Genomic DNA, 18,315 nt, shown 5'->3' with positions numbered 1-18,315 from the left:
ATATTTAAAAGTTTAATGAAAGAGTAAGTCCTCCATCTATACTAGAACCCTCGAACCACCAATTCATTATAAACCAGAGTGGTTTGGATGCGGTTAAAACTGGAAACATCCGGGACACATGACTGTTTTATGATATAAACCACGAGAAGAGCTGTATAATTTTAGTGACCATATTATTTACTTTTTCATGACTTATTCTAATTAAAACAATCTTTTAGAACCTCCTTTTTAGTTTCTGGCTTAGAAAGCATGTCACTTCTAAGTGCCACCAGTGGCAAGATCCTTTTGGTAGCCACTAAGTTCAAACATTTTTCCAAGGACAGAGGATGCCTGCAGGTGCTTGTCCTCACCCTTGTGAAGAGATAGCATCCTGTTCAGAAAACAAAACAGGCGCCTCTACTTGAATTTAGTTAATTTTGTCATCTGCATATGTGGTACTCAAGGCATAGCCATCCCCTTAATAAGCAATAGAGAAAATCTGCTCTCCAGGCTTACCAGAGAGGTCAACATTTATTTGGCCATTGCTACTTCTTCCCAGAGCCTTCCTGAGCAAACTGATATTTGACAGAGATGGAATTAGAGGAATGCAATCTATCCATTCTTCCAGGCAGCCTAAGCTCTGTCAAGTTAGATATCTGGCCCTTATCTGTGGTCATGGTCCACTGGGGTGGGGCAAAAGGCCTGAAGACCTTCCTGGTTTTAGGAGTAACAGTGAAGTGGACCAATTCATGGCCCATTGCAAGGTCCTCATGGCCATGGACTGCACCTTAGAATACCTGAGGTGGATGATGTGAAAACTCTGTTACCTGTGGCTTCCCCTGTCTTCTTACCTTCCACCTTCAAGATGAAATGCGTTTGCTAAATTATCTTAGACATATTGATGTTATACCTTCAGTTCTCATGAAGAGAGAATATAAGAAATGGTAACATGAAGAATATCATGACAAAGTTGCACTCAGGAAGACACTACACTGTCCATCATATTTTCTCTTTGTATAAGAACAAATACAGGAAATTTCTTTAAAAATTTAAAACCAGAAAAATATATTTATTTAAATTAAATTTTGTTTTCAAAGAGAAATAAATAATTTACTGGCAGCCAAGAAGCTCAGAGTTGAGGTCAATACTCAATTACAAAAACTCTATTAGCCATGGGATATATAAAATATATATCCTCCCTACCGGCACATTGTTTTCTCCTTATATTGTAATATCCTGCTAATGAAATGCCTTTTATCAAGATATCTCAAATCCTTTTTGGGAGTAGATGAGTTGTGCACTAAAAAAATTCAAGTGGGACGATAAACACGAAGCTTTAAGAATATATTATACTTTAAAAGACCATATAATATAGTGGCTAAATGCCATACTACTTGGTTTTTAAATTGCAACCCAGACATTCCTGACTTTGGTCAAGGTCTTAGTCTCTCTCTGATTAGCTTCCTTATCTGTAAAGTGCAGCAAACAACAGTTCCTCCATATAGGGTTATTTTGAGGAACAAATGTATTGGAGGAATAAATGAAGCACTTAGAATAGTAAGCACTAAACATGGTTTGCTCACGGGCTAATGTTAAACTCTATTAGTATACAGTACGATCAAAACGTCCTATCCTATTAGGCTTTGGTACTTTGTCTATTCCAATGCAACATACAATGCTTACCTACTGTGGCAGATGCTGACGACAGCAGAGATTTGCCCCAGGATCCCCAGCCTGCCCATCCTCCTCCACTTGGAGGGGAATCCACAGCCTGGAGAAAAACAAATTAGCCACAGGTCAGAAATTCAGTATATCTCTGAATGGAAAAACACCTATTGGTTTGAAATAAAGAGGAGGTTTGGAAAAGAATCACCAACAACCGTATCTAATTGGCTTATAGTTTATAAGGGTCATAAAAGAACATCCCAAACCACACTGCAATGTGTACTTTGGAACCAAATTGATTAGTGCTGATGTTGGCTTCTGAAGGCTTGGTTTGAAGTGAGAAGGGAGTTTGATGTTAACTGAGCCTCGATTCTCTCTTATTATTTAGAAGACAGGGAAAAGGCTGCATGGGAAAAAGATACGCATGAGGGCACAAGAGGGATTTGAAAAAGTTCAAAATGATCTGGACCCAGGCAATTCTTACAGGGCTTTAAAAAATGTGCTCTTCAAGGTAGAGTTAACTTTTAAACTCTGGGGCAGTAGGCAGGTGCTTTGGCATGGATGATGGGCAAAGTGTCTAAAAAGCGTCAATACACCTGGAGATGGATGGGCAGTAGTGACAGGAAGGCTTGCAAGGTAGAAACCTTTGATTCAAGGTGCCCTGCTTCACTCATAGTGACTCCTATAACACAGGGATAAGACTGTCCCTGACCTCAGTGGATTCCAATTCGTTTGCCTAGGTTTTTGGAATTGGAACTGAGAGACTGTGGTTCATTGTGAACTGTGTGCATGAACAGAAGTTGAAAATTCAGGCTATGTGGGTGACCCTGTTATATCCACCACGCAGACTAAGAATTAAGAGAAGGCAGAGTGAGCAGAATGGAGATTGGCTTAGAGCTGCTGTTTGGATTCCTGACAGCTTCTCAGTCCCTGGTTTCTGTCCCTCTGAAGGCCCTGCTGCTTTCTGATCTTTGGGTTCTATGAGATTCTCTCATATTCTTGTTCATTTTTTTAAATGTTTTATTCACTGATATACTCCCAGAGCTTAGAAGAGTTCTTGGAATATAATGAATGCTTAATAAATATTTGTTGAATAAATGGCTGAAATGCATCAATTTTCTCAGGTATGCGTGTTTCTGTTACCTGCAACCAATGAGTCCTAACTCAAGTAGGGAACCACAGCTTTCTCTTTCTATCTGGGAACACATTCTAGAAAACAAGGCAAGAATAAATATTCTATGAGTTACTTATATGGAGAATCATAGCTCTTTTTTACTCAAAAGAGAAGAAGGAAGGAAGGAAAGAAGGAAGGGCGGGCAGAAAGAAAGTAAGGAGGCAGTGGAAAATTCCTACAGAGTTTGTAGATTCCATAACTTTTGACTCACAGCTGGTCCATTAGTCATCCCCAACTCCCAACTCCCTTGCTGTTTTTTTTTTTTTTTTTTTTTTTTTTGAGACGGAGTCTTGCTCTGTCGCCAGGCTGGAGTGCAGTGGTGCGATCTCAGCTCACTGCAAGCTCCACCTCCCGGGTTCACGCCATTCTCCTGCCTCAGCCTCCCAAGTAGCTGAGACTACAGTTGTGCACCACCACGCCTGGCTGATTTTTTCTATTTTAGTAGAGACGAGGTTTCACCATTTTGGCCAGGATGGTCTTGATCTCTTGACCTCATGATCCGCCCGCCTCGGCCTCCCAAAGTGCTAGGAATACAGGTGTGAGCCACCATGCCCAGCCTCCCTTGCTATTTTCTACCCTTGCAGATAGGATGGCCATATGAAACAGTTTTCAACCAATGAGATATATAAATGGAAAAGTTTTTGCTTTCATGATACATTATAGTTACAGCGAGTGCCCACTCTTTCCCCTTCTCTTTTTCCTGCCCTGAATGTGGACATGAAGCTTCAAATTGAAGCAGTCATTTTTGCTGCCTCAAGGGAAAGGCCAAGGAGTCTCAGTCACTGGTCCTGGCTCCGCTGAGCTACTAAACCAACATAAGTAGCTGCCTATCTCCATTCTTTGTATTAAGTGAGAGAAAAAAAATCACTATTTTGTGAACTACTACATGTTGGATTTTAGTTACTTTGACTCAAAAGCATTCTTAACTGATTCAAATGCCACCCATCAGTGTAGAGTACTGGTTGAGACTGAGTTATGGAAGTTAAATTGCTTGGGTTTGACTCCAGGCTCTACTGTTTTGGACAACAAGTTACTCAAATTGTTTTAAGCCTTCATTTCCTCATTATAAAATGCAAACAATAGTGGCATAAGAGCCATAAGTATAGGAACCAATAACCTCACCGGTTCGTGAAGATCAAAAGAAATAATTCATATAATGTTGCGAGCATAGTGCCTGGCATATAAGAAGTACTCCAAAAGTGTGAGCTAGAAATAATAAGAAGAAACTATGCTTTTAAGACTAAGAAGCAAAAAGCTTTGAAAGTTAGCTGTCATTTTTTTTTCTTTCTGTCTGGAAACAATGAGAAGCTTGTTAACATGAATGGAAATATTCATGACTCATCACTGCCTGCTTTCATTTTTGGTGTCTACATTGATTTACTTCACTTCAGCAATGGAATCCAGTAGCAATTTTACACCATTATGAAGACAGATGGAAATCAGTGATTAATATCATTCTTTCACGGGACAAATCACTACCTATGATTAGGAAGAGTTAATACAATTAGAGGTGACAGCTTCTGACTCAAATTTATAATATTTATTATGTTCTGACAGCTGGTAATTGACTAGCAAATGGAAATAAATGTTAAATGAGTCTAGAACTTTTTGCTGTATAATAAGTGACTACTTCAATTGCTTTATTAATAAAGTCCTTTGACATTGAGCTGTGACTTCTTGATCAGCTATAAATATGTTATCAAATGGTAAATATTCAAGTGATTAAATACACATATTTAATATAATAAATGTTAAGCATGAATTATAAATATATCTCATCATGAATATGGTCTCCACTTTAAATGGACTTAATGTCACACAATTAGGAGATGCTACAACAGGCAGCATGGAGCTGCTCAGATTGCCTATTACCAATAGAGGGATTTAAAGACGTTTTTCTCACCCTTCCCCCATAACTCCCACCTCCTTCCATAGACAACTTCACATCCTAATACATAGAGGAAAAAAAGCCATCAGATGAGAACTCTCTCAGCTTCCTGCCTGCTCCCCATAACTCTTATAACAGCAAATTAGATTTGGCTTAATCAAAAGGGATATTCAAAACTCAACTGGAAATCATTTAAACATCTAAACCTTTGTGTGGTACTAAGAAAGAATGTAGGATTCCATCAAGTTCACAGTTCTTTTTTCTTTTTAGGAGACAGAGTCTCGCTCTGTTGCCCAAGCTGGAGTGTGTGGTATGATAATAGCTCACTACATCCTCCAACTCCTGGGCTTAAGTGATCTTCCTGCCTCAGCCTCCCAAGTAGCTGAGATTACAGGCATGCACCACCACACTTAGCTAATTTTTAAAAATTATTTTTTGTAGAGACAGGATCTCACTATGTTGCCCAGGCTGGTCTTGATCTCATGGCCTCAAGTGATCCTTCTATCTTGGTCTCTCGAAGTGCTAGGATTACGGGTGACTGCACCTGACCCAAGTTCAACGTTCTTTAAATAGGAAAGACATTTTCATATCTAGTATCCCATTTAAAGGTCTTTATCATTAAATAGAAAATGCATTTATTTTAAGCTATCAAGTTTAAAGGTATTATTAGATAGAAAAAAGTAAAATCCCAGAACTCCATCAAATTCAAAGGCCTTTATCATTTAGATGGAAAACATATGTACTTATCTTAAAGCTGAAGGAGGAACTTGGTTGTTCTATTTCCTTGAGCAGATCAAGAATCAGGTGCTGCGTATAACTTGTATCCAGGGATGTGGGCAATGAAACCTGTGAGTTTTGTAACTCATAGGGTGATCAACACTTTTTAATTTTTGTAACTCATGACATAGCTACTCTAAAAAGGGGGTCAGTATGACAGCTGGGAGGATGAAAATTGCTCTGGAGTCTGAAACTCTTGTCAAAATATCTGATTGAAAATGGCCTCAGTTATTTCCAGCTAATTTTCTTCCTTGGTAAGTATGCATCATTCAACTTTGGGAAGATTTAAAAATTAAACATAGAAAGGTTGAAAACATGGAAGATACGCCATTCATATTTTTGGGCATATTTGTTCTTTTCTGTACTACTAATGTTGAAGGAATCTGACCTATTAGAGTGACAGTTTTTGAAAATCAATCAAAAATGAATAATTGAATTATTAGACTTCTGATTTTAAGCTGAAATCATCCCAAGTTTCCGCACATTATTAAGAGGTCTTTAAGTCAACTCTGTAAATTTATTTTAGTAGCTTTATAACAATTATTAAGTACTTAGCAAGGTTTTGTATAAGTAGATAATTCAGGTACTTTAAAAGGAAGTAGAATATATTATAAATGCAGTTTAAAGTATTTAAACGTGTGTAAGTTGGTAAAAAGGACCAAATCAAACATTAACCAAAAGTACCTTGAAAGTGACTGTTTGATTTTGCTGGACTTCTAAACAGTGAGATTTGTGAGATTCACGTGAAGCCTAAGGATTGGGTTTTTGAGTTTGTCATCTTCGTAGATGGAACACGAATTGTTTAAACCCAATTAAACGTTGGAGTAGTTCTTTTTATGCACAAAATATACACAGGCCTACACCAAAAACCCATCTAAACACAAATCTAAGTACACTACCCTGCGATTCACAATTACTTCCTCCCTTTCATTATTATGGAAATGCACCTTCCTCTTAGGTACCAGAGCACCTCCACCTACACATCTCCTGACCTGGTTAGGTTGGTTTTACTCTCTCCTAGCTTTTCAGCCTTTTTCTATACAAGCTGCTTCCCTGTATAGGCTACATTCCTTTTTTTTTTTTTTTTTTTGAGACGGAGTCTCGCTCTGTCTCCCGGGCTGGAGAGCAGTGGTGTGATTTTGGTTCACTGCAGCCTCCACCTCCCGGGCTCAAGCAATTCTCCTGCCTCAGCCTTCTGAGTAGCTGGGATTACAGGCGCCCACCACCATGCCTGGCTAATTTTTGTATTTTTAGTGGAGACAGGGTTTCACCTTGTTGGCCAGGCTGGTCTTGAACTCCTGACCTCAGGTGATCTGCCCGCCTCGGCCTCCCAAAGTGCTGGAATTACAGGTGTGAGCCACTGTGCCCGGCCCAGGCTACATTTCTATACATGCTTTCTATATAGGTTACATTTAATCATGCACATGATTCCTCTATCTTAAAGCCAACAAATGAAAATCACAACATGAACAAAATGTGTCTTTCAAACTTATCTGGTGTCTGCTCCACATCTTTCTTCTTTGTCTCTTAAAAAAGGTGCTTATAGTGGCCGGGCACCATAGCTCACACCTGTAAACCCAGCACTTTGGGAGGCCAAGGTGGGCAAATCACCTGAGGTCGGGAGTTTGAGACCAGCCTGGCCAACAAGGTGAAACCCCGTCTCTACTAAAAATACAAAAATTAGCTGGGTGTGGTGGCGCATGCTGTAATCCCGGCTACTTGGGAGGCTGAGGCAGGAGAATCGCTTGAACCCAGGAGGCGGAGGTTGCAGTGAGCTGAGATCGTGCCACTGCACTCCAGCCTGGGAGGCAGAGTGAGATTCTGTCTCAGAAAAAAAAAAAAAAAAGGTGCTTATCTTCTGTATTCACCTCCCTTCTCCATCCTCCCTCCACAGCAAGACTCCTGTGCCACTACTTCATGAAATCGTTCTCATCAAGGTCAAGTGGCTTCCTGTTGTCAAAGCCACGGGCTCATTTTAGTCTTTTTATTACTTACTTGACCTCTCGGTAGCATCCAAAGCTCACCCACTTTTACATCTGCCTTAGAGTGTTCTATTCTGATGGCCTATCTTCTGACTCTCACTTTTTTTCTTTTTTTACCATCTTTTAGTATGATTTCAGTTATTTACATTAGAATGCTTCTACATGCATATTGTGACATTATGGGTGCTTCTCAAATTAACCTACAATCCAAGTGCTGTCAGCATTCCAATAAAATATGCACAGTCCAGGGTGGTCAGCCAGCATTCTAATCAGGAAAGCCATACTCTGGAGGCAGCTATTTATAGAGACTCTATTATCTGTATCTAGTAACATCTGATGCTTTACCAATTACCACACCTAATTGCAAAAATGGGTTTTAATTGGTAAACATGGTGGACTATTTACTAGCATTCTCAATATCTGAAAGGGGTTCTAGATGGTAAAAATAAAGGTATTCAAGGAGCTGGCTTCGGTGGCTCACTCCTATAATCTCAGCACTTTGGGAGGCCGAGGCAGGAGGATCACTTGAGGCCAGGAGTTCAAGACCAGCCTGGGCAACATGGCAAGATCTGGTCTCTACAGAAAAATTTAAAAATTAGCCAGGCATGGTGGCATGCACATGTAGTCCTATCTATTTGGTAAGGTGAGGCAAGAGGATCACTTGAATGCAAGAGTTCAAGACTGCAGTGAGCTATGATCTTGCTACTTCACTCCAGCCTAGGCAACAGAGAGAGAGAGAGAGACTATTTTTTTAAAACAGGACGGGGCCGGGCTTTGTGGCTCATATCTGTAATTCCAGCACTTTGGGAGGCCGTGATGGGTGGATCACCTGAGGTCAGGAGTTCAAGACCAGCCTGGCTAACATGGTGAAACCTGGTCTCTACTTAAAATACAAAAATTAGCTTGGCATGGTGGCAGATGCCGGTAGTCCCAGCTACTCTGGAGGCTGAGGCAAGAGAATCACTTGAATCTGGGAGGCAGAGGTTGCAGTGAGCCAAGATCATGCCACTGCACTCCAGCCTGGCGATAGAGGGAGACCCTATCTCAAATAAATAAATAAATATAAATAAAAAATTTTAAAAGTATTCAAGATTTGTAAATAAGTATATTTTCTGCTCCTCCCAGTTTTATATGAATAGGGTGTTACAAAGGATTTTGCCCTGTGTAAATGGTCTTCCATCCATCTTCCAACTCTGGGGAATTCTGGTGACTTGATGCCAGCTATCAGGGAAGAAACCTTAGCTCTGAAATCCAGACAGTTTCCTTGAGTAAACCTTTCATTCATGATGGTGATCAAAGCACCTAAACAATGGGATGTTCTCAAGCCTACATGAGAAAGAGTTCTCATACACCATTTTCAACTCTCTTGTTAATTACTGTTTCATTTAAAAATATCAGTGTGGTACAATGTGATCTGAAACTTGATTTCGCTTATAGAATGTGGTAGTGGTGAGACTGTACTATAACTTCTTTGCTAGCTACCATAATCTATTTAAAAAGCAAAACAAAACCCTAAGAGCTGTGCCCAACCAAATTGGCTTAGAGACAGAAACCTTCCAGGGCTGAGGGCTTGGCCTCTGTTGTTATTTATATGCTAACACCTGAGCCATCTTACCCACTTCCATTACTGAAATAACCACATAGGTGCTGATAGCCTCTGAATCACCTATCTCTCCAGACCATTTTAACCAACTGTCCACAAAGTATCTTCACTTGGATGTCGCATGGCATATTTAATACTGAACTCAGGCCGGTGCGGTGGCTTGCACCTATAATCCCAGCACTTTGGGAGGCTGAGGTGAGAGAAGAGCTTGAGTCTAGGAGTTTCAGACCTGCCTGGGCAACACAGGGAGACCCCGTCTCTACCAAAAACCAAAAACCAACTGAACTCACCATCTTCTCAATTATTCCCCGTACCCCAACTAGCTCTTGCTGTGTCCTAGTGTTAGTGGTTCCCAAACTCTAGTCCACAGACTAACTGTAAGAGTGTCACCTGGGGGAATTCATTAAAAATAGAGTCTCAGCTTCCACTATGATCTTGTGCCTAAGAATCTCTTAGGGTAGAGCCCAGGAATCTGAATTTTTAACAGGCTCCGCACATGATTCCAATACACCTCCAGATCTGGGAAGCACTGCTCTCTATGGCGGAATGGCACCTCCATCCACCTGGTTGTCCAAGCCAAAACTGGGTGTCACCGTTCAGGGAACACAGAATAAGGAACGTAGGCAGTAGGGAACACTGTCCTTTTAGAGCAGGCCAAAAAGGGAAAATACTCAAACAGAACTGGAGAAAACTCTGCTTATCCGGTTTAGGAGGCTAAATGCTGTCATGTCTCAGCCTGTGTCCCCTACTCCTTGTCTCTCTTGACCATAACTTTATGGCATTTAAACATTCTGCTTTTCCTTTTTTAGGGAGAGAACTATCCATGGTGGTCCACACTCCCATGTTTCCCCATGAGAGTACTCAACAGTGTTAACATTGGGATTCTTGACCTTCTTCATAATCGGCCTTATGCGTTGGTGTTGAGCAGTAGGGATGACATTTTAAAAATTCTGGGTAACCTTTCTTGGTGTTAAGAATTCAGAGAAATTTGATCTAGATTGGGTCTTTTAAGGGTTGACTGGCTAGTATATAATAAGGTCCCACAAGAGCTCTGGGAACAAATGTCACTCCCAACCAGTACTCAAGACAAACATCTTTGAATTGAGGCTGAAGACTTCTCTGACTCTTTAAGACGAATTTAAATGCTCCGTCTAAAGCCTCCCTTGTGCCTGTCCTATCTAGTACTAGAGGACATGTAATCATTGCTCTCATACAACAATGTTTCCCCCAACTAGACTGTAGGCATCCTGAAGATAGTTACACCACCCAGATTTCTGGGCATAATGCATTGTGTCATGATGCTGGCAGAGGCCTTAGAGAATCCGGTCCAACCTCCAATGCTGAGGACCATTTCCCACGGAGGTTGTAGAGTGGGTTCCTACAGGAGAAGGCTCAATTCAATGGCTTCTGAGTCTGTATGTCAGAAAGGACAAGAAAGCAAAGAAGCCCTAAAGATAGAGATAGTTTATCCGAGTGCATAAATGGTGTGGTCCTTAAAAACAGAGGTGCCAGCCAGAAAGGTGGCCTCCTCCTTGACTCTGGCCACCTGCTAGTCGCAACACCCCACCTGCCAAGTTATGGTGGCCTTGCTGCCTGAGGCAAATGTGAGCCTAATGATGTGGATTTTAAGGGGACCCAGATCCAGGTACTTACAAATATACACACACACACACACACACACACACATTTATGCGCATTATCACAAAATCTAATGTGCCTTAGAAGTACGTCCTCAAAGTCTATTCTGCCAGTTTTCTTTCTTTAGTAAAGCAAGCATTCCTCACAGAAACTTTTTTTTTGAGATGGAGTTTCACTCTTGTTGCCCAGGCTAGAGTGCAATGGTGCAATCTCGGCTCACTGCAACCTCCGCCTCCCGGGTTCAAGTGATTCTCCTGCCTCAGCCTCTTGAGTAGCTGGGATTACAGGCATGCACTACCATGCCCAGCTAATTTTGTATTTTTAGCAGAGACGGGGTTTCTCCATATTGGTCAGGCTGGTCTCGAACTCCTGACCTCAGGCGATCCGGTCCCCTCGGCCTCCCAAAGTGCTGGGATTACAGGTGTGAGCCACCGCACCTGGTCAGAAACTTTTTAAAGGGCTGATGAGAATTTATCAGGTGTAGATGTACATGGGGTCAAATAGGCTTTTGCACCTGGCTATTTTCCTGCAGAACCTGCCATTCCTCAGGGGCAGCCTGTGTTCAATCCAAACAACCACCTCGTAATGAACTTTAGATTCAAGAATTTGTTTTGTACAATTCACTCTGCTCTGGAGCAACAGGGAAAGAGTTGTTTTCATCAGTGCAAAATGATTTCTTATGAGTATGCAACAAGAGGCAAATAAAATAGAAAAAAATGAACAATAATCAAAGACTAGGCATAAAATTGACTTCTAATAAAAGGATAAGCTACTAAGAGAGACAGTAGAATCCCCTTTCCTGGTAATCTTTAAAAAGAGACTAAATTTGCACCTACGTAGAATGGTTTAAATAAGACCTGGGTGAAAGTGATATCCTCTCCTCCAGGCCCTTTCAGCCAACCTATCGGCTTTCCTGCCCTTCTTAAAACAAACTCACAGGTACTGTCCCCACTCCTTTGTTCCCTCTGAGCTTCTGACCCAACACAATACATCCAGAGCCACGGGCCCAACTCTGTGGCCAGTGTTTGCACTTCCATCCAGGTAATTCCGTGGTGCTCTATTATTAGGAATTTCTCCCCTTTCCAAGGTCCTTGAAATGCTGTCAGTGTTGTAGGGGGTGGGGAAGGTGGAGTACCTGTTACCAACCAGCTCAATTTCTGTAGCATTCAGGAGGTTTATAAGGTGTTTTCAAAGCAAGATTCATTCCATTTGACCAAAACATTTAAGGCAAATGTGGTAGAAGCATACTGATTTTTTTTTTTTTGAGACAGAGTCTTGCTGTCACCCAGGCTGGAGTGCAGTGGCTCAATCTCAGCTCACTGCCTCAATCTCAGCTCACTGCAACCTTCACCTCCCAGGTTCAAGAGATTCTCCTGCCTCAGCCTCCCAAGCAGCTGGGACTACAGGCATGCACCACCACACCTGGCTAATTTTTGTGTTTTTAGTAGAGACGGGGTTTCACCATGTTGGCCAGGCTGGTCTCGAACTCCTGACCTCAAGTGATCCACCTGCCTCGTCCTCCCAAAGTGCTGGGATTACAGACATGAGCCACTGTGCCCGGCCTTACTATGCTATCTTCATGAACAATCCTGTTATAATTATTATATCTGAAATTGGAATGTATATGGATTTTGAATTAGTATGGATTTTGAATTAGTAGAGCTTGTACAGTTTAAGTCATCTTAGGTGATAATGGTGTGGCTAAGTTATATTTTTCTTACTGTACCAAGATATTTTTAACAGTAGCACTTAGGATGAAAATTGGGAACCATAGCTCCCTACATGAGACAGACAGTGTGGAGGCAAAGCAGGCTCTGGAGTCAGGAAGACTCTGTTCAAATCCTCACTCTGCCATTTCCTATTTGGGCTGATTCTTGACATAATCTAGTGGTCCATCTCTTCACCAATACCATGCAAACTGCCAAACCTGCGGCTTATTAATGTCCCACTTTTACTTCCTATGTGTTTTGTGGCTGTTATTGCTATTGTTGTTGTTCTAAGATCAATGGATGAAAAAGTGTCCTAGTAGCCAAAAGAATGAAAGGGCTTGTCTCCAAATACTTTTGAAGTGTTATTGTAGCACCACAGCATTTTAGAGCTGGAATGATACTGAAGACCACTTACTCAAAGAATCATAAAAAGGACCGTGAAAATTCTTTAGCTTAAACTAATTATTCTCAATCCTGGCCAAACATTAGAACCACTTGGGGTACTTTTAAAAATTGCTGATGTCCAAGCCCCATTCCTGAATCAGAATCCTTGGGGTTGGGACCCTAGCATCAATATTTTCTATTCTATTCTATTCTATTTTATTTTATTTTATTTTATTTTATTTTATTTTATTTTATTTATTTTTTGGAGACAGAGTTTCACTGTCATTGCCCAGGCTGGAGTGCAATGGTGCAATCTCGGCTCACTGCAGCCTTGACCACCTGGGTTCAGGTGATCCTCCTGCCTCTTCCTAAGCAGCAGGGACTACAGGTGCATACTACCACGCCTGGCTAATTTTTTGTATTTTTCGTAGAGACAGGGTTCGCCACGTTGCCCAGGCTTCAATACATTTTAGATCTCCCCCAGTGGCTGGTAACATTCAGCTGAAGTTGAGAACTTCTGGTCTAGGGGCTCTTAATTATTTAGGGCATCTATGGATGGCTTCAAAGGGTCAGTGACCTCTTGAAACTCATAAACAAAATTTTGTGTATGTTTACCCTATCTGATTCAAACTCCCAGCTGGTCCTCAAATTGCTTCCATAACATCCCTACAAAATGACTGTTCAGCTTTTGTTTAAACACTTCCAGTGAAGGGAAACACCTTGCCCCTGAGGAAGCCCATCGCAGACAGTTCTGAGGGTCAAACCCCTTGAGAAAAGTGGGTGGGAGGGAAGCCCAATCTTGAATACAGGAGTCATAAAACATTAGTCAGAAGGTTGCATCAAAGTCTTCATGTGAGAATTCTTCACTTCATAGAGGAAAAATCTGAAGCGCAGAGACATTAGTTTGTCTGGCCCAAGCTCATGGAGTTAATGATAGATTGGAGGGTGAATGCCCAGGGCCCCTAGTTCCCTGTTTAGTTCCTGTCCCTCAAATCATGCTGCAGAGTCACCTCAAGGGGGTGATCTGTGGTGGCACACTTCAGGATGAACAGGGCTGGGCCTGGCTGAGGGAAGACCCCAATTCCTCCCTCCTGCACCACCCTTCTAGAAGGCAGTCCATTCCAGACAGGATGAGGAGAGCAGCCTGTCTCCTTCTTTCATGCGGGGCGTCTCCCACCCCTGCCCGGCCCCACATGGCTGGAGGTGAAAGCTCCAGGAAAACCCTGCTGGGATAGTCTTCTTGGTGGCCCACGTGCCAACAGGGAGATCTGGCTTATCTCATACCCTGAGAGATAGGTGCAGGCACTGAAAGGGGAGGGGTGATGAGTGCATTCTGCCTGTGTTCCCCTGGAAGGTGATGTGTGATGATAAAACAGTGATCTGAAGGCTGAAGATCTCCACTATGGACTTGTAAATATACATCAGATTTTAAGTGATCTTAAAGAAACATTGACTTGTTTAGGGTGGAATCAGGCTTGTTAATTATCTGGAGTCATGATGTGTGATATTACAATGTTTTCCATTTACAACCAAGTAGCCCAGGACAAGCTACCACCTCTGAGCCTGGTTGCCACAGGTATAAGCTGGAGTTAGTAATACCCAGGTTTGAACTGTTGATGGAGTGAATTACATAACATATAAAGTGGCTAGCAGAGTGCCTGGCACACGGCTTGTGTCTGATAATTGGTGGCTGTTACTGTTAATAATACATTTATCAAAATGCAAAATTATGACAAATTATTTTTATATATGTCTAATCTCACTACATAACACATTTCTGATGACAGAGGGGATGTCACAGTACATTTTGAACTCCCAATTCCCACCCACAGAGCTTGGTGCTAGCTCTGCACACGATAGATATAAGCAAGAACTTAGGCCGAAGTGAATTGAATGACCCATTCTTACCGGATAATTCTGTTCTTGTAGGGGTATTTCGGATCTGGGTTCTGCCTCAAGGCTGACGGAATCAATACATTCAGCAAGTGTATCCTCAGTCACGTCTCCATTGAGAGGGGGCTCCAGGGCGTTGGCATCCTGAGGCTGCACAGGGGGCCCAATGGCGGCAGCCCCTGCACCCTGCACAGCTGCATTTTCATGCCCCTCCCCTCTGGGGTCAGCTGGTGTTGGCTCATGTGAAACTGCAGCTGAATCACAATGCACTTCTGCATCCTCAGGTAAAGAATCACTATTAGGCATCTCAGTAACTTCTGCTTTGTCTCCAGTGGCTAAGGTGTCACCAGCATCGTCAGACATTTTAGTATCTGTCAACACAATTATAAACACCTCATGCTTTCATCGAATTGTTAAGCTTCAATTCAAAGCCCTGGATAAATAAATCTGGTAGGGGAAAACTTTTTTTTTTTTTTTTTTGAGACGGAATTTCGCTCTTGTTACCTAGGCTGGAGTGCAATGGCACGATCTCAGCTCACTGCAACCTCCGCCTCCCAGGTTCAAGCGATTCTCCTGCCTCAGCCTCCCGAGTAGCTGGGATTACAGGCATGTGCCACCACGCCTGGCTTATTTTGTGTTTTTAGTAGAAACAGGGTTTTTCCATGTTGGTCAGGCTGGTCTCGAACTCCCGACCTCAGGTGATCCACCCACCTTGGCCTCCCGAAGTGCTGGGATTACAGGCGTGAGCCACCGCGCCCGGCCAGGGCAAACTTTTTTTTAACCAATACTCTATGTAACCTTGTGGGTCCCCAACCCTGCATTATTCCTTGTACCAGTCCATGGCCTGTTAGGAACCAAGCTGCACAGCAGTGGGTGAGTGGCAGGTGAGTGAGCACAGCTTCCTCTGTATTTACAGCTGCTCCCCATCGCTCGCATTACCACCTGAACTCCGCCTCCTATCAGATCAGTGGTGGCATTAGATTCTCATAGGAGCATGAACCCTATTGTGAACTGCACGTGTGAGGGATCTAGGCTGTGCACTCCTTATGAGAATCTAATGCCTGATGATCTGTCTTCCATCATCCCCAGGTGGGAGCATCTAGTTGCAGGGAAACAAGCTCAGGGCTCCCACTGATTCTACCTTGTGGTGAGTTGTATAATTATTTCATTATAAATTACAATGTAATAATAATAGAAATAAAGTGCACAATAGTAATGTGCTTGAATCATCCCAAAAGCATCTCCCCCGCACCCCTTTCTGCTGATCTGTGGGAAAATTGTCTTCCACAAAACTAGTTCCTGGTGCCAAAAAGGTTGGGGACTGCTGGAATAATGAATGGCCCCCCAAGATAACCACATCCCAATTCCTGGAACCTGTGAGTGTTACCTTACATAACAAAAGGGACCTTGCAGATGTGAGTAAGATAAGGATCTTGAGATGAGGGGATTATTTTAGATCATCTGAGTTGGCCTTAAATGTAATCACAAGTGTCCTTATCATATGGAGGCAGAGGGAGATTTGATTACAAAGAGGAAAAGGTGATGTGATGACAGAAGCAGAGGCTGGAGTGACGCACTTCAAAGATGAAGGAAGGGGCCCAAAGCCAAGGAATATGGGTGGCCACCAGAAGCTGAAAAGGGAAAAGAAACCACTCTCCCCTCAAAGACTCTAGAAGGAACCAGGCTGCCAGCAACTTGACTTTAGCCCATGGACACTGATTTCAGACTTCTGACCTCCAGAACTCCAAGAGAATAAGTCTGTGTTGGCAAAAGCCGCGAAGTTAGTTGTAATTTGTCACAGCACTGATAGGAAGCTAACAGAAACCTACAGGGCTATCTTTAAACTTTCCTGGAGCTCTTACTTGGCATGAAGGACTACGCCTATGGGAACTAAGAGTAATACCTGTATCTTTAAAATTATTGACTCTGGCTTTATTAATTATATTTGTAGCAATAATGAGAATAAGCATAGGAAGGCAGGGTGCAATGGCTCACACCTGTAATCCCAGCACTTTGGTAGGCTGAGGTGGGTGAATCACATGAGGTCAGGAGTTGAAGACCAGCCAAGGCCAACATGGTGAAACCCTGTCTCTACTAAAAATACAAAAATTAGCTGGGCATGGTGGCATGCACCTGTAGTCCCAGCTACTTAGGAGGCTGAGGCACAATAATTGCTTGAACCTGGGGGGTGGAGGTTGCAGTGAGCTGAGATCGTGTCACTGCACTCCAGCCTGGGCGACAAAGCGAGACTGTCTCAAAAAAAAAAAAAAAAAAAAAAAAAAGAATAAGTCTAGAAAATACCTGAGCACTTATCAAAAAAATACTTGCCATTTAGCTTTGCAACGTCTTTGTCAGAAATTCACAGTGAGAAAGAGACCTATATACACACAGTATTCCTTGTTGGGGACCAGCTGATGAAGGTCTAGACCATGGTTTAGTCAAGGATAAACTTAAAGGGTAAGAAGTGAGGTAGAAACCAAATAAGGAATGTAGCCATTAAAGCAGAAAACTCTTTGAAAACTTACAAATTATTGATATCATGTAGAACAGCACTATTCAATGGAACTTTCGGTGGTGATAAAAATGTTCTGTCTCAACAAACTAAGCATTGAAGGAACATATCTCAAAGTAATAAGAGCCTTTTATGACAAACCCACAGCTAACATTATACCGAAGGGGCAAAAACTGGAAGCATTCCCCTTAGGAACCAGAACAAGACGAGGATACCCACTCTTACTACTTCTATTCAACACAATAGTGGAAGTCCTAGCCAGAGCAATCAGACAAGAGAATGAAATAAAATAGGAAGAGAGGAAGACAAACTATCTTTGCAGATGATATGATTCTACACCTAGAAAATCCCATAGTCTCTGCCCAAAGGCTCCTAGATCTGATAAACAACTTCAGCAAAGTTTCAAGATACAAAATCAATGTACAAAAATCAGTAGCATTTCTATACACCAATAATGTCCAAGCTGAGGGTGAAATCAAGAATGCAATTCCATTCACAATAGCCACAAAAAGAACAAAATACATAGGAATACAGCTAATCAGGGAGATGAAAGAGCTCCACAATGAGAATTACGAAACAGTGCTCAGAGAAATCAGAGATGACACAAATGGAAAAATTTTCCATGCTCATGGATAGGAAGAATCATTATTGTTAAAATGGCCATACTACCCAAAGCAATGTACAGATTCAATGCTATTCTTATCAAACTACCAATGATGTTTTTCATAGAATTAGAAAAAAATATTCTAAAATTCATGTGGAACCAAAAAAGGGCCCAAATAGCCAAAGCATTCCTAAGCAAGAAGAACAAAGCTGGAGACATCACACTACCCAACTTCAAACTATACTACAAGGTTATAGTAACCAAAACACCATGGTACTGGCACAAAAATAAAACACATAAGCCAACAGAACAGAATAGAGAATTCTGAAATAAAGCCACACACCTAAACCATCTGATCTTTGACAAAGCCAACAATGACAAACAATGGGGAACGGACTCCCTATTCAATAAATTGTGCTGGGATAACTGGCCAGCCATATGCAGAAGATTGAAACTGTTCCCCTTCCTTATACCATATACAAAAATAAACTCAAGATGGACTAAAGA

General features: G+C 41.9%; 1 protein-coding gene across 3 annotated transcripts in view; it reads right to left on the bottom strand.

Annotated features, from left to right (window-relative positions):
* The window catches only part of FAM114A1 (family with sequence similarity 114 member A1), a 78,081-nt gene that overhangs the window by 52,659 nt on the left and 7,107 nt on the right, over positions 1-18,315 (bottom strand). For all 3 annotated transcript variants that reach the window (XM_009447506.4, XM_016951450.4, XM_009447507.4), the window contains exons 2-3: positions 14,708-15,063; positions 1,663-1,750 (exon numbers count right to left, since the gene is read on the bottom strand). In XM_009447506.4, coding sequence (XP_009445781.2) covers positions 1,663-1,750; positions 14,708-15,055 — 436 coding nt within the window. In that variant the 5' untranslated portion in view covers positions 15,056-15,063. The remainder of the gene's footprint in view (positions 1-1,662; positions 1,751-14,707; positions 15,064-18,315) is intronic.

This window comes from Pan troglodytes, chromosome 3, assembly GCF_028858775.2.
Source record: "Pan troglodytes isolate AG18354 chromosome 3, NHGRI_mPanTro3-v2.0_pri, whole genome shotgun sequence".
In the NCBI taxonomy this organism is placed as follows: domain Eukaryota; kingdom Metazoa; phylum Chordata; class Mammalia; order Primates; family Hominidae; genus Pan; species Pan troglodytes.
The sequence above is the reverse complement of the archived record's forward strand: the minus strand, read 5'-3'. Positions and strand labels throughout refer to the sequence as shown.